The sequence below is a fragment of the Neomonachus schauinslandi genome, chromosome 9, assembly GCF_002201575.2.
Source record: "Neomonachus schauinslandi chromosome 9, ASM220157v2, whole genome shotgun sequence".
In the NCBI taxonomy this organism is placed as follows: domain Eukaryota; kingdom Metazoa; phylum Chordata; class Mammalia; order Carnivora; family Phocidae; genus Neomonachus; species Neomonachus schauinslandi.
Window position 1 is genome coordinate 64076246 of NC_058411.1, and position 14936 is coordinate 64091181.

The 14936-nt window shown below is 39.7% G+C and overlaps 1 protein-coding gene across 1 annotated transcript in view; it reads left to right on the forward strand.

Annotated features, from left to right (window-relative positions):
* The window catches only part of HEATR5A (HEAT repeat containing 5A), a 97296-nt gene extending 89133 nt beyond the window's left edge, over nt 1–8163 (forward strand). Inside the window, exons 34-35 of the mRNA XM_021695349.1 lie at nt 6189–6402; nt 6699–8163. Coding sequence (XP_021551024.1) covers nt 6189–6402; nt 6699–7006 — 522 coding nt within the window. The 3' untranslated portion in view covers nt 7007–8163. The remainder of the gene's footprint in view (nt 1–6188; nt 6403–6698) is intronic.
* Nucleotides 8164–14936: the final 6773 nt, after the last annotated feature.

Here is a 14936-nt window from a genome sequence, read left to right on the forward strand (position 1 = left end):
CACGCTGCTGAGGCCAACTGCTCCATCCCTAGGAATCCCAAGGGGGCTGGACAAATCAAATGCATAGCTCCTGGCTGGGTTTGCCACCACTGTTACCAAACAAACTCAGATAAACTAATCGCAGGAGAAGCCAATCACTCAAGAGACAAGGGTTTGGAAAAGAGAACTGGAGAGCTTTATTTGGGGGGCCAGCAGCCAGGGGAGGTGGCTCAAGCCTTAACAACTGACCTCTCTGCCAGCAAATGAACACCTAGAGTTTGATAGGGAGAGGTTCGGGGGATTCATGCAAGAGCAGGCAGCACTGATCATGGGAAGTGTGTTCAGCAAATGATCATGGGCAGGGAAGGGTATAGGATGTGGTCTTCTAGGCATTCCGTTGCTATCAGGGCTTTTTTGGCCTGGTAGTTGGAATGTTCAGGTCATTGCAAAACGTCTTCCGTCAATGCCTCGAGAAAGTATAAGAAAGAACAACAGTGGTTTTCAGATAGGGCATGAGTTAAGCAGTCTTGTCTATTTCTGGTCTTAACTATTGGGGCCTATTGTTGCGCTAGAGGGCTTGCTGACAAATACTTCTAGTAGTTTCATTACATACATGAAAATTTTTAACCCTTAGAAACCTTAATTTCTTTTTTTTTAAGATTTATTTATTTAAAGATTTTATTTATTTGAGAGGCAGAGCATGAACAGGGGGGTGGGGGCAGAAGGCAAGGGACAAGCAGACACCCCGTTGAGCAAGGAGCCCCACACAGGGCTCAGTCCCAAGACCCTGGGATCACAACCCGAGCCAAAGGCAGACACTTTACCAACTGAGCCACCCACGCACCCCTTATTTATTTATTTTAGAGAGAGCGAGCGTGTGGTGGGGGGAGAGGGGCAGACAGAGAAAGAGTCTCATGCAGACTGTGCACCAAGCATGGAGCCTCACCCAGGACTCAATCCCATAACCCTGAGATCATGAACTGAGCCGAAACCGAGTCAGACCCTCAACCGACTGCACCACCCAGGTGCCCCAGAAACCTTAATTTCTAATGGAAAACTGTGAACTGTTAAACCAACATTCTTGAGATTGACAAATTTATGAATACATTTTGTAATTTCTAAAAATATATTTTTCCTCAGTATATTTTTTGGTAGGGAACCAAACGTGTTTACTAACAGACCCAACTATCTTAAGTTTCTTAGTAATAAACCAAAAATAGATAAACCTATGTTGGGTAATTAATGTTTCAGTTTTCTGTTTTATTTGGAAATGATCCAGATATTGAATGAATATTCACCTTTCAACTTATCTCAGTATAATTTTAAGGTTTCAAGTTACCAAAAAGATTTTTGGAAACTATTTTTAAGTAAACATACAGATGCAGGCAGACCAGGTCTGAGGACCCACCAAAGGGTCCTTGGCTTTTCGCAGGATGAAAATCAAACGCAAGCCAAAAGGAAAAGCGAGCAGAATTATTGAAGACGTAGAGCAGATACACAGAGCATCTGGGAGACTCAGAAAGGAAAAGGAGGGGCACCTGGGTGGCTCAGTCAGTTGGGCGTCTGCCTTTGGCTCAGGTCTGCTTCTCCTTCTGCCGCTCCCCCCCACTCGTGCTCTCTCTTTCTCTCTCTGAAATACATAAATAAAATCTTTTTAAAAAAGAAGAAAGAAAGGAAAAGGAGCGTGAGTCTCATCCTTGTTAGGGGATCAGGAATTTTATTGAGGATGGTGGTTTGTTGTATGTGTCCTTTGACACATCCAGGAACTGGTCAAACAAGGATTGAGTGCTCAGGTATCTTCCATAAGTTACTTATGCCCTCGAGTCAGGGGTCTTGGCATCAAAGTGTTTGGAATCATTGGTCTTGGAGAACATTCATGACATTTGTGATGGCCCTGCCTGGTCACTCCTTAGATGTTCTCAAGCAAAGAGCTTTCATTTTAAAGTTTGAGCCATGAGATAGGTATGATGATGAAACCTCACAAGCTGATTAAGGAGCAGTTGGATCCAGGGCGCCTGGGTGGCTCAGTTGGTTAAGTGTCTGCCTTCAGCTCAGGTCCTGGGATCGAGTTCCGCATCGAGCTCCCTGCTCAGTGGGAAGCCTGCTTCTCCCTCTCCCTCTGCCTGCCTGTCTGCCTACTTGCGCTCTCTATTTCTGTCAAATAAATAAAATCCTAAAAAAAAAAAAGCAGTTGGATCCAGATTGTGTTTCTAAAGTTTTTATTTAAATTCCAGTTAACATACAGTGTTCTATTAGCTTCAGATGTACAATATAGTGACGCAGCAATTCTATATATTACTCAGTGCTCATCATGACAAGTGTATTCTTTTTTTTTTTTTTAAGATCTTATTTATTTAGGGGCACCTGGGTGCTCAGTTGGTTAAGCGACTGCCTTCGACTCAGGTCATGATCCTGGAGTCTCAGGATCGAGTCCCGCATCAGGCTCCCTCCTCAGTGGGAAGTCTGCCTCTCCCTCTGACCTTACCCCCTCTCATGCACTCCATCTCTCTCACTCTCTCTCTCTCTAATAAATAAATGAAATCTTTAAAAAAAAAATTTATTTATTTGAGAGAGAGAGTGAGAGCAGGAGCAGGGGGCAGACAGAGGGAGAGGGAGAAGTAAACTCCCCACCGAGCAGGGAGCCTGATGCGGGGCTCAATCCCAGGACCCTGGGATCATGACCTGAGCCGAAGGCAGATGCTTAACTGACTGAGCCACCCAGGCGCCCAGCAAGTGTATTCTTGAATCCCCTTCATCTATTTCACCCATCCTCCCCTCTGTTAACTATCGGTTTGTTCTTTATAGTTAAGAGTCTGTTTCTTGGTTTGCCTCCCTGTTTCTTTTTTTCCCATTTACTTGTTTTGTTTCTTAAATTCCATATATGAATAAAATCATATGGTACTGTCTTTAACTTACCTCACAGAGCATAATACTCTCTAGCTCTACCCATGTCATGTCAAATGGCAAGATTTCATTCTTTTTTTATGGCTGAGTAATATTCTGTCGTATAGTAGATCATTTTTTTCTTAAAGTAGGCACCACTCCCAGCATGGAACCCGGTGTAGGGCTTGAACTCACAACCCTGAGATAAAACTTGAGCGAGATCGAGTCAGATGCTTAACTGGCTGAACCACCCAAGCACCCCTTTTATTTTATTTTTTTTTAATTTTGATTTATTTGTCAGAGAGCACAAGCAGTGGGAGTGGCAGAGGGAGAAGCAGGCTCCCCACTGAGCAGGGAGCCCTATGCAGGACTCAATCCCAGGACCCTAGGATCATGGCCTGAGCGGAAGGCAGAGGCTTAACCTGCTGAGCCACCCAGGGGCCCCTACCCCTCCCTTTAAAAAAAAAAAAAAAAGCCTCTTTTTTTTTCTTCAGTCTTAGGAATTAGGAATAATCTAGATAACAGTTCCCAGAGAATACTTGGTAAAACATTTCCATCTCAAAGGCACAGGAAAGAATGCAAGTTCCTCCAGAAAGGACTTTTGTTCCCTTTGGCCTGGATTTTTAACAATACTTACAAGCCTTTTGAGATAAAAAGGGAAGGTTTTAGGATTGGTAAAAAGGATAGGTGGATTTTGAATTGTTTCTGGAGCCTCATTTCTGTTTTTGCAAAGATCTGTAAAATAAGGATAGTTGCTAGAGGGAACACAAGCAGGGGGAGTGGGAGAGGTAGAAGCAGGCTTCCCGATGAGCAGGGAGCCTGGTGCGGGACTCGATCCCAGGACCCTGGGATCATGACCTGAGCCAAAGGCAGATGCTTAACGACTGAGCCACCCAGGCACCCCAGGACAGTTGCTTTTAATTCCTTGAAGAATTGGTTTACATTATCTTCAATTTGCTTCTTTATATCTGGGAGATTGTCAACTAAGATGGAAATCAAAAGATTACTATGTTTTCGATTTAGAGTTGTGTGTCTTGGAATATTTTAGTAGGTAAGAGTTTCATTTTAGCTTAATGAAGGAATCCTCAAAAACAAACAAAAACATTTCCATCAGGTTCTGAAAATCAGCTTCTAATTTGGCCAACTTTTGACCATAGACTTACCTTGGGAATAGTTACTTGAGTTCCCTTGAACTCAAGAGGCATCCTCAAAGAGGATGCAAAAGATGTTTTATTTTCCTCACTGTACTTGTTACTACAGACAGAGATCTGGGAGAGTGGACTCTCATAAGGATTATCATTCTTTGCTGGCTTCTGCCAGTTTCCCCAGGATCCCATGTGCAGTCCTGAATGGGATTTATGTAGAGTGTAGCTCCAGTATCTACCAGAATTTGGTGATGTTTTCCATTAATTTTAATTTTAGTTTCCTTTGTCTATTTAAAGAATAATAGCAGTGTACCAGAAATTCCCTCAGAATCTTGTCAGCTCTGGGAGAGGCCCTTACGGGGCCTTCTTCCAAGGTAGATATGGAAGCATTTGAACAGGTGTTGAAGGATTTGCACAAAACCTTTGAGAACAGTCTTTTTTCCAGTATCCCAATTTCTGGGCCAGTGTTTTGAGGATGGGCCCCCAGAGGGCTGCAGTGCAGGAGGTATTGTTTTAGATATTTGTGTCTAATTTTTTATTCCCTTTTTGCAATGAAACTTTCAGTGAAACTATTGAGGAATCTTAAAGCCTTTTGGAAGCTTCTGCATAACATTTAAAATAGGTATCCCATTCTCTTTGATTTGAGAACCCTTGCTTTTAAGTGCACTTCTTAAAAAATTGACCTTGTTTGATTGGCACTTTCTCCCTAATGGCCATTGTAATTCTAGGTTGCCTTTAGTAAGATTTTGCCATTCTTATAGGTCTTTATAGCTACAGAGACTATAGTTCGTAGACATAAAATAAACAGGTGTGCCAGAAGGTGGGGTGCTCAAGTTTTTGGAATTTAAGGATCCCATTTCTTTAAATATTTGGGTCTCTCAGAGCCAAACTAATCCCTAAGAGGAATGTGCTGCTGGGTTGGGGATTGCACGGTGGTTTTACGGTGTACTTCGTTGCATGGACATTTTCTTGAGGTTGGTAGGTAATCTGTGTCAATCTAACCCATTCATCCTAGATAGGAGTCCTAGAGTCGGGTAGCAAGCACTCTTAACAGCTTTTATGTACTCTACCAGTGCCCACCAATTTTGCAGCTTTTTGGCTTCCTAGATTTCCATCTGCACTAGCCTTTACTTCATGTGCACATCAACATACAAGGAGTGACCAAAGAGATGTTACTGCAGACTGGCCAGTAGAAGGCCTTGTATAAAACACCAGCAAATCCCAATGTGGATGTGGGGGCTGGGGAAAGAACTGAACCAACAGACCCCAACAAATAGGGACTGTAGACTGGGATTCCAAACAAATGGAGAACTGCCGATGGAACCACCAGTCCACATCTGTGTTTCTCCTTTAACTGCCAAAGCCTTCAGAAGTTTCCTTCGGATCCCATCACTGCCACCAAATCTGTCAAGGAACAAAATTCAACTGAGTAAATTTTAAAGATCTTATTGGCTTTATTCAACGATTCATGAATTGGGCAGCATCCCATACACCAAATAGAAAAGAGCTCTGAAGAGCTGTACAAAATCAAAGATTTATAGACAGAGGAAGGACAAGGAAGTTACTAACAGAGTGCATTGTTTCGGGCAAAGCTACCTTCCTTAGGGGGATAGCTGGGGTCTGTCAGGCAGATTACCTCACTAGTGCTGACCATGTAATTCCAGATTGACTGGTTTAAGATTCCAGTCCTGGGAGAGGTTGAAACTGTAATTAAGTTAGGTATTGAGTCTGGGTTTGGTAACATGGGCTTCGCCCAGGTGACTCCATTTTGCTCTGTTGTCCCTTTTTTTTTTTTTAAGATTTTATTTATTTGACAGAGACAGCAAGAGAGGGAACACAAGCAGGGGGAGTGGGAGAGGGAGAAGCAGGCTCCCCATTGAGTAGGGAGCCTGACGCGGGGCTCGATCCCAGGACCCTGGGATCATGACCTGAGCCGAAGGCAGACGCTTAACGACTGAGCCACCCAGGCACCCGTTGTCCCTCTTTTAACACCCGTTAGCACTTGGATTTTCACAATTAAAGATAAATTAGAAAAAAATTTAAATGCATTTTTTAGACTTTTCTTTAAAAAAAGGTTTTAACTCACAATTTTTATTTCCTTTTCAAATTTACATTACAGTCTGCATGTTAATATAAATGTATATTTACAGTTTATACTATTTTTGTTTCTTACCTAATTAGGTACAAATCAAGACCTATCAGCTCCTACTTTCCATTTTTCAGTATCCAAATCCAGCTGTTTCCTACCCGTACATTTACTCTTTAGTATCCTCTATTGTGGAAAAACTACAGGAAATAGACAAGAGAAAGCCTGAAGACACTACTGAACTTCAGATCTTTCAAGAAGGCATAAAGGTCTTGGAAGCACTGGTAGCCATTGCAGAAGAACAGCACCGTAAGTGTCAGCACTAAATTCATACTAAGTAAGAATCTGTCCCAAATCAGAAATTTAATGTTATTTTAAATGTAAAACATTCAGTTGGTCACTTAACATTATATTTCCACATTCACTGAAAGGCAAGTGTTAATTCCAAATATTGATATTATTTAGTGTTAATTTGAGAGGAGAGATTTAGAAGGATCCTTTTTCCCTTTCAGTGGGGAAAAATGTGTACAGATAAGTAAGTTTACAACTTTATATATTAAACACAACCTTCAACCCAGGACTTATATCATTTATTTACTTAACAGGTTCTCAGCTGGTGGCCTGTCTTCTGCCCATCCTCATTTCCTTCCTTTTGGATGATAATGCTATGGGATCAGCAACTTCCGTAATGAAAAATTTACATGACTTTGCTTTGCAAAATCTCATGCAGATTGGGCCTCAGTATTCATCAGTTTTTAAAAATGTAATGGCTTCTTCTCCAGCCCTGAAAGCCCGCCTTGAGGCTGCTATCAAGGGCAATCAGGAAAATGTCAAAGTCAAGATACCAACATCTAAACATACTAAGAACCCTGGAAAGAATGTAAGCATCCAATTAAAGACCAATTTCCTCTGATTTTTTTGTTTTAATAGTAAGCACCTTAATAAAATACTTGATTATTTCCTTCTCTTTGGGGACAAAAGTGACATTTTAGACACAAGTGCACTTGGAGGTCTGGTTGATTGTCTTAAATAGCTGTGACTTTTTGAAGTAATATCAAACTTAACATTTTTTGTGGGTTTTTATTTTTATTTTTTTTCAATTTAATAAAACCACAGAGCTCTTGCCAGGAATTTCAAGAAAGTGCTAAAGAATTGGAACTTACTAAACAATCCATTCCTTTAGAAATGAAATGGATTTCTTCTGACAGTCCATACACACACGGTATACTTAATACTTTGGTGTAGATATAGATTTGACTTTAAATTATCTGCATTTATATTGTATCCCAATTGCTAATTTAAAATTCTGCCTTATTCAGTAATTATATTAAACTTTCTTGGATTTCTCAAACAACATAAATGATTGGAAACATATTTAGGAAACTTGGTTCAGAATTATCCAATATATAGTAGTACAAGTTAATTACAGCCCTACAGTGTGACTTAAGATCTGGTGTCTATAAATATCATGGCTTTTCACCACCTTTTGGTTTGGTTTGTATTTGGTTCACAGAATGGAAATTTTACTTATTTTAAATAGAGTAGGGCATCTCCAGTTTCTCACATGGATTTTCTGTTACCTCTGCTCCCCTCAATTTTGTTTATTTTCATTTATGACAGACATTCATATTAATGAGTTTACAGATTCATATCTATATTTAGGTCAACTATGGGTTTATATAAAACAACAAATTTAGATCATCAACGAATGCAAGTATGTTTTTTTATCATGAAACATATTTTAATATAGAAAAAAATCTAATGATAGAGTCATATTGGTTGAAAAAATATTTTTTAACTGCTAGTAATCACTGACTCTCCTTCCACTTCAGTGTTATATGTATTAATCAAGCACTATGTCACAACATAGCATTTCCCTGTTAAAAAATTAAAAACTGGAGTGATAGGGGCATGTTCAGAATTGAGAAAATACTTTGAGTCAAGCAGGAACAATGTGATCAGTACTCTATTTTATTATGTTTGTATATAAATACTCTTGTAAATTGTTCAAAATGAAAACACTTGACAAAATCTAACACTACAATCAATTTTTTTTAATTTACATAAATAAAGCTAATTTTCTTTATCATTCTTGTATTTGAGATTATTTTGCCCACAAAATATGGCTGGTTAGTCTCACAGATTCCAGAAAATCAATTCTGTGGAGCAAATAATATCCCTTCTATGTGACTTGGCATTTTTCTCAGAGGATCCCTTTCTTTGGAGTATTCTTTGCAATAGTTTGGATTCACTGTCTTCATAATTGTCTCTTCCTAATTGTCACTTCCTAATTGTCACTTCTATTTCCTTCACCTGAATGCCCTTCTCTCTGTTGTATCTGGCAGACTCTCATTCCTTGTAAGCTTGGTTTAAATGTCACTTCCCCTTGTTAACTCTCCTTAACACTTCTTACCCTCCTCTTAACACTAAGCAAATTTTTTTTTTTAAGATTTCCTTTATTTATTTGTGTGATAGATAGCACGCACGTGAGCAGAAGCAGGGGGAGCTGCAGGCAGAGGGAAAGGCACGAAGTGGGACTCGATCCCGGGACCCCCCCCCCCCCATCATGACTTCATGATTAACAACTGAGCCCCAGGCATCCCTACAGGTGTCCCTACACTATGCAAATTTAACTGCTTCCTCACCAGTGTCCCTGGAGTGCTTTACACATTCTTCTATGCATGGAACATCACACTGCATTTCAATATCTCCCTTTTAGACCACCTTCTCAAGGGAGGAATTTTTGTCTCATAATTGCCTTTGTGGCATCAACTAAATACTTAATCACTGTTGAACTGCACTGATGCAGGATGGATTTGAGCTCAGAAATCTCCTTTGTCAAGGCAAACGGGTGGTTCTTAGGATACAACTTACTGACTTTTGAGTTCTTTTGTCCGTTTGTTTCATTTAGTTCATTCTTAAACATTAAGATGTCTACTCATCATTTAGTGATATAGTTTCCTGAACTGTTTGGATTAGAAGTGTTACATGAATGTCAGTAGTTAATGAAAAAATATGTCCAGTGTCACGGAATTAGGAACTTTGAGTTAGGCACATTCCTATAGCCTTTTTCTTAAATGTATCACCTTGTTTAAAACAACACTGAATTAGTAAATATATTCTTAATGATAAGGAAATTAAAGCTTAACAGCTGGTATTTGAACCTATCTTTCAGATCCAGGGTCCATGCTGGAAACAAAAACAAGTGCTCTGGCAGTCCTGATTACATCAAACGTTAGCTTTTCTCCTTTTCCAAGGTTCCACATTCCCTCAGGAGCCTTCCTCACCCCTTGCCTAAGATGTTTTCAGTTGTATTTCTCCAAATTGCCACCAGAAGCTTTCTGATCAATAGGGAAAAGGTTTTTGTTTTTGTTTATTTTTGGTAAATTCTGTCCTCCACAGTTTGTACGGGAATAAACTATATGATTAGATATTGATGATTTAAGTTTTGATTTGTTTAAAGATGAATAATTTAATCTAAAAAAATACATCAAAAATTATATCTGCCTTTATTTTAGAGTCTCCAGTTATGATACAGCTGTTGCACTTTAACCAGCTTGGTTAGTAACTTGGCTGAAACAAAATGGTGTATTTGTTTTGAGCTTTTTTTTTTTTTTAAGATTTTATTTATTTGTCAGAGAGAGAGAGCAAGTGAGCACAAGCAAGGGGAACGGCAGGCAGAGGGAGAAGCAGGCTCCCTACTGAGCAAGGAGCCTGACACAGGATTCGATCCCAGAACCCTGGGATCATGACCTAAGCCAAAGGCAGACACCCAACTGACTGAGCCACTCAGGCATCCTGAGCTTTTATTTTTCTAAGGGAAGAAGTAGAGCCAAGTTTACTAGTTGAGTCCCATTCTATTTAATCCACTGCTTAAAAACTTATCATGGAAAGACCTAAAAAATAACATTGGATATAACAGATTTCTATTAATAGCATTGAAGCAAAATATTACTTCTATAAAACAGACTTCAAAGTCAACCTTAAAGGGAACATTAAGGCACTTAAATACAGTAAGTCCTGTAAAGAGTTTTTAAGTGTAGGAGCACCTGACTGGCTCAGTTGGAAGAGCATGCAACTCTTGATCTTGGGGTTGTAAGTTTGAGGCCCATGTTGGGTGTAGAGTACTTAAATAAATAAACTTAAAAAAAGATACAAGCATAGTGCTGTGGGAGCCCAGAGAAGACGACCAAGGCTTCCAAGATAGACTTAATTCAAGTCCATGGAATATCATAAGATACAGGCTTAGAGAATAGTACTTACTTGGGGGAATGCAAAACCTGAACAGTTCTTTGTAACGATAATTTTGAAGAGAATTCCCTCTATGCCGTATCCTAAGAATTCCCTTTGTCTTTTTATTATAACTTTAGGACCAAGGTAATTACATATCTTGCATTTTCTCCATCAGTTGAATATACTTTCCTCTTTACAAATAACTCGTTAATTTGAGAATACCTCAATTTATCAGGAGAATTTTACCTCTATGTTTGCTAGAAATACAGTTCCCCAACTCCCTGCTGTCTGACAGTGATCATCCACCAATTAATTGTGTCTTATGTTGACTTTTCTTTTTTTTTTTAAGATTTTATTTATTTGAGAGAGAGCATGAGAGCGGGGAGGGTCAGAGGGAGAAGCAGACTCCCCGCTGAGCAGGGAGCCCAATGCAGGACTCAATCCCAGGACTCTAGAATCACGACCCAAGCTGAAGGCAGCCACACAACCGATTGAGCCACCCAGGTGCCTGACTTTTCTGTTTACTAGTCTGTTTAACTGGTGCCTGCCTGTGCTTTTAGCTTTGAGGAAAATGGGAAATTTTGTGTTGTTTTGATTATATCCAGTACAGAACACAAATACAGTCCCAAGTTCTGTATATTCAAAGGAGCTAGCTTTCTTTAATTGCATTTCTGTTTGGGTAGGACTCCTGCTTACTCTTCTCTTTGGGGCACTATAAAATGATGATTCCACAGGCTATTTGGGGAAAATTCTTACTACCTAATAGCCATTTTTCATATATATTCACATATAATTCTTTAAATAGATAATATATTCCCCAAAACCTTAGTTTTTGAAAAATTCTAACTATATTTTTTTAAGAAAATAGGCCATTGCTGCCAATTAAAAACTAATATTGACAAGTCTGCTTAATGGGATCAAAGTTTAATCACTTTTTTCTGAAAAAATATCTAGAGGCAAGAATAACTTGATAAGTGAATATATACATACACACACATGTCAGAAGTAATGGATTGCTTTATAAAATAAAATATTCCAAGAAGGAACAAAAGTAATATTTTTTAAAGCAATTTAAAGTATGCCAGTGACACAGCAAGAGTAGTTTTTTTAGTGCTATTATTGGAGGTAGTGCAAGTGGCCTCAGAAAAAAACATGCATACACAGCCGAAACAGAGGCTCTCTACTAAACAATGAGGGCTGTAAACCCCAGTATTTCTGTTGGTTACTTGTTTCTGATCGTAACAAAGCTTTGGGCCTTGTATTTTATAATCAAATGTTGGAGGAGTGCTCACCACTGATTGGTCTTCCCATACCTTTCCTCCCTTGTTTCAGGCAGTTACTAGAAACACATCTTCTAGGCCATTGTTTAAACACAAAACATCTTAAAAATAGATTTTCTAAGTTATGGAAATGCTTTTGTTTCAGCAGTCAACAGAGCTATTGTAAGTCAATATCATATGAAAAGTGGTTAGACAATGCACTTCCTATTCTCCAGTCAGCTATGTTCTCCAGTCAGGGTACTCTGCCATTTGCTATATTTTTCACTGGAGATGTTTTTTCTTATCACTAGTAGTGTGACCATTCTGATTTCTCAATGTTGTATCAAAAATGTAGAATTGTCGGGGCGCCTGGGTGGCTCAGTTGGTTAGGCGACTGCCTTCAGCTCAGGTCATGATCCTGGAGTCCCGGGATCGAGTCCCACATCGGGCTCCCTGCTCGGCAGGGAGCCTGCTTCTCCCTCTGACCCTCCCCCCTCATGCTCTCTGTCTCTCATTCTCTCTCTCTCAAATAAATAAATAAAATCTTAAAAAAAAAAAAATGTAGAATTGTCTACAATACGAATATGTTTCCTTAGTTGTTTGATTAATGCTCTTAACATGTACTGGGACTTCCAGAAATCACCTTAGAACCTGTCTCTGAGCAAACACATGCCTAAATCATTTATAACAGTTTCGAACTATTTTAAAATGTGAGTTTCGGGGCACCTGGGTGGCTCAGTCATTAAGCGTCTCCCTTCGGCTCAGGTCATGATCCCAGGGTCCTGGGATCGAGCCCTGCATCGGGCTCCCTGCTCAGCAGGAAGCCTGTTTCTCCCTCTCCCACTCCCCCTGCTTGTGATCCCTCTCTCGCTGTGTCTCTCTCTGTCAAATAAATAAATAAAAATCTTAAAAAAAAAAAAAAGGTTGGGAGTTTCCATGGTCTTCCTTGAAAACCTATATAGCATATCTCATTATGTTAGTTTCATAATCATCTTCTGTAATCATTTTAAAGTGCTTATTTGTCAGTGGTTTCTTCACTATAACACCTAAAGCACTAGTTAAAATATAGGTAAGTTGGACTTAAAACTAAAAACTTCTATGCTTCAGAGAGCGCCACCAAGGAAGTGAAAAGATAATCCACAGAATGGGAGGGAAAGCTTTGCAAATCCTCTAACAAGAGTCTAGTATCCAGAATATATAAAGAACTCTTAGAACTCAACAATGAAAAGACAATTAAAATTGGGCAAAGGATTTAAATATACTTTTCTCCAAAGAGAAATTTGTACATATACAAATGGCTAATATACACACGAAAAGATGTTCAACATCATTAGTCATTAGGGAAATGCAAAGTCACAGTGAGATACCACATATATCCACTGGAATGTCTATGATCAAAAAGATAATAACGGGGCACCTGAGTGGCTCAGTTGGTTAAGTGTCCGACTCATGATCTCAGCTCAGGTCTTAAACTCAGGGTGTTGAGTTCAAGCCCCTAATGGAGCTCCAAACTGGGCGTTGAGCCTACTTAAAAAAAAAAGACAAGGGGCGCCTGGGTGGCTCAGTTGGTTAAGCGACTGCCTTCGGCTCAGGTCATGATCCTGGAGTCCCTGGATCGAGTCCCGCATCGGGCTCCCTGCTCGGCAGGGAGTCTGCTTCTCCCTCTGACCCTCCCCCCTCTCGTGTGCTCTCTCTCATTCTCTCTCTCTCAAATAAATAAATAAAATCTTTAAAAAAAAAAAGACAGTAAGTGCTGTAGAGGATGTGTAGAAATTAGAACCTTTGTACGTTACTAGTGAGAATTAGTACAGCTGTTTTGGATGACAGTTTGGCCATTTCTCAAAAAGTTAATTATGGAATGATCCAGCAATTCCACTCCTGGGTATGAAAAAATTTAAAACGGTCATACACGGGCATCTGGCTGGCTCAGTGTGTAGAGTGTACAGCTCTTAATCTTTTTTTTTAAGATTTTATTTATTTATTTGAGAGAGAGAGAGAGCACATGAGAGGGGGGAGGGTCAGAGGGAGAAGCAGACTCCCCGCTGAGCAGGGAGGCCAATGCGGGACTCAATCCCAGAACTCCAGGATCACGACCCTAGCCAAAGGTAGTCACCTAACCAACTGAGCCACCCAGGCGCCCTGCAGCTCTTAATGTTTTGAGTCGTGAATTCAAGTCCTACACTGGGTATGGAGCCTACTTAAAAAAAAAAAAAAAATTTTTTTTCAAAACAGTTACACAAAAAATGTACATGAATAGTTATGGCATAATTATTGATAATAGCCAAAAAAGTGAGAACAACCCAAGTGTCCATCAACTGATGAATGTATAAAAATGTATATGTATAGTCATACAATTGAATATTATTCAGCCATAAAAAGGAATGAAGTGCTGATACATGTTACAATGTAGATGAATCTTATTATCTGATTCCATTTATATGAAATGTCCGTTTACATGAAATCTTATGGATAGGCAAATCTTTTTTTTTTTTTTTTTAATTTTATTTGTCAGAGAGAGAGTGAGCACAAGCAGGGTGAGTGACAGGCAGAGGGAGAAGCAGACTCCCCACTGAGCAGGGAGCCCGATGCCGGACTCAGTCCCAGGACCCTGGGATCATGACCTGAGCCGAAGGCAGACGCTTAACGACTGAGCCACCCAGGCGCCCTGAATAGGCAAATCTGTACAGACAGGAAGTAGATTAGTGATTGCCACAGGTTAGGGATGGGTTGGGGTTGGGGAGCGCTAACGGGTATAGGGTTATCCTTTGGAATGAAGAAAATGGTCTGGAATTGGTGATATCGGCTCCACAACCTAGTGAATATAATAAAAACCACAGAATAGTACACTTTAAAAGCGTGTATTGTGTGGCACAAATTTGTTACAGGTTGAATCATGTCTCCCAAAAAGATGTTTAAGTCCTAACCCCTAGAATGTCAGTAGCCTGACGCTGCGTCATAACACCTATGTCATTCCCCTCGCTTCATCCCATCGCATAGGCGTTTTATCATCTCACGTCATCACAAGGCAAAGTTCAGTACAATTAGATATTTTGAGAGAGAGACCACACTCACCTAACTTTTATTACAGTATATTGTTACGATTGTTCTATTTTATTATTATTGTTCATCTCTTGCTGTGCCTAATTTATAAGTTAACTTTATCATAAATATGTGTGTATAGGAAAAAGGATAGTATCTGTAGGATTCAGTACTATCCACAGTTTTAGGCATTCACTAGGAGTCTTGGAACTTACCTGCCATAGATTAGGGGGAACTACTGTAGTGGTATTTTGTTACGGTAGCCCTAGAAAACTCATACAGATTTATTTCTCAAGTTTTAAAAATGGAGTC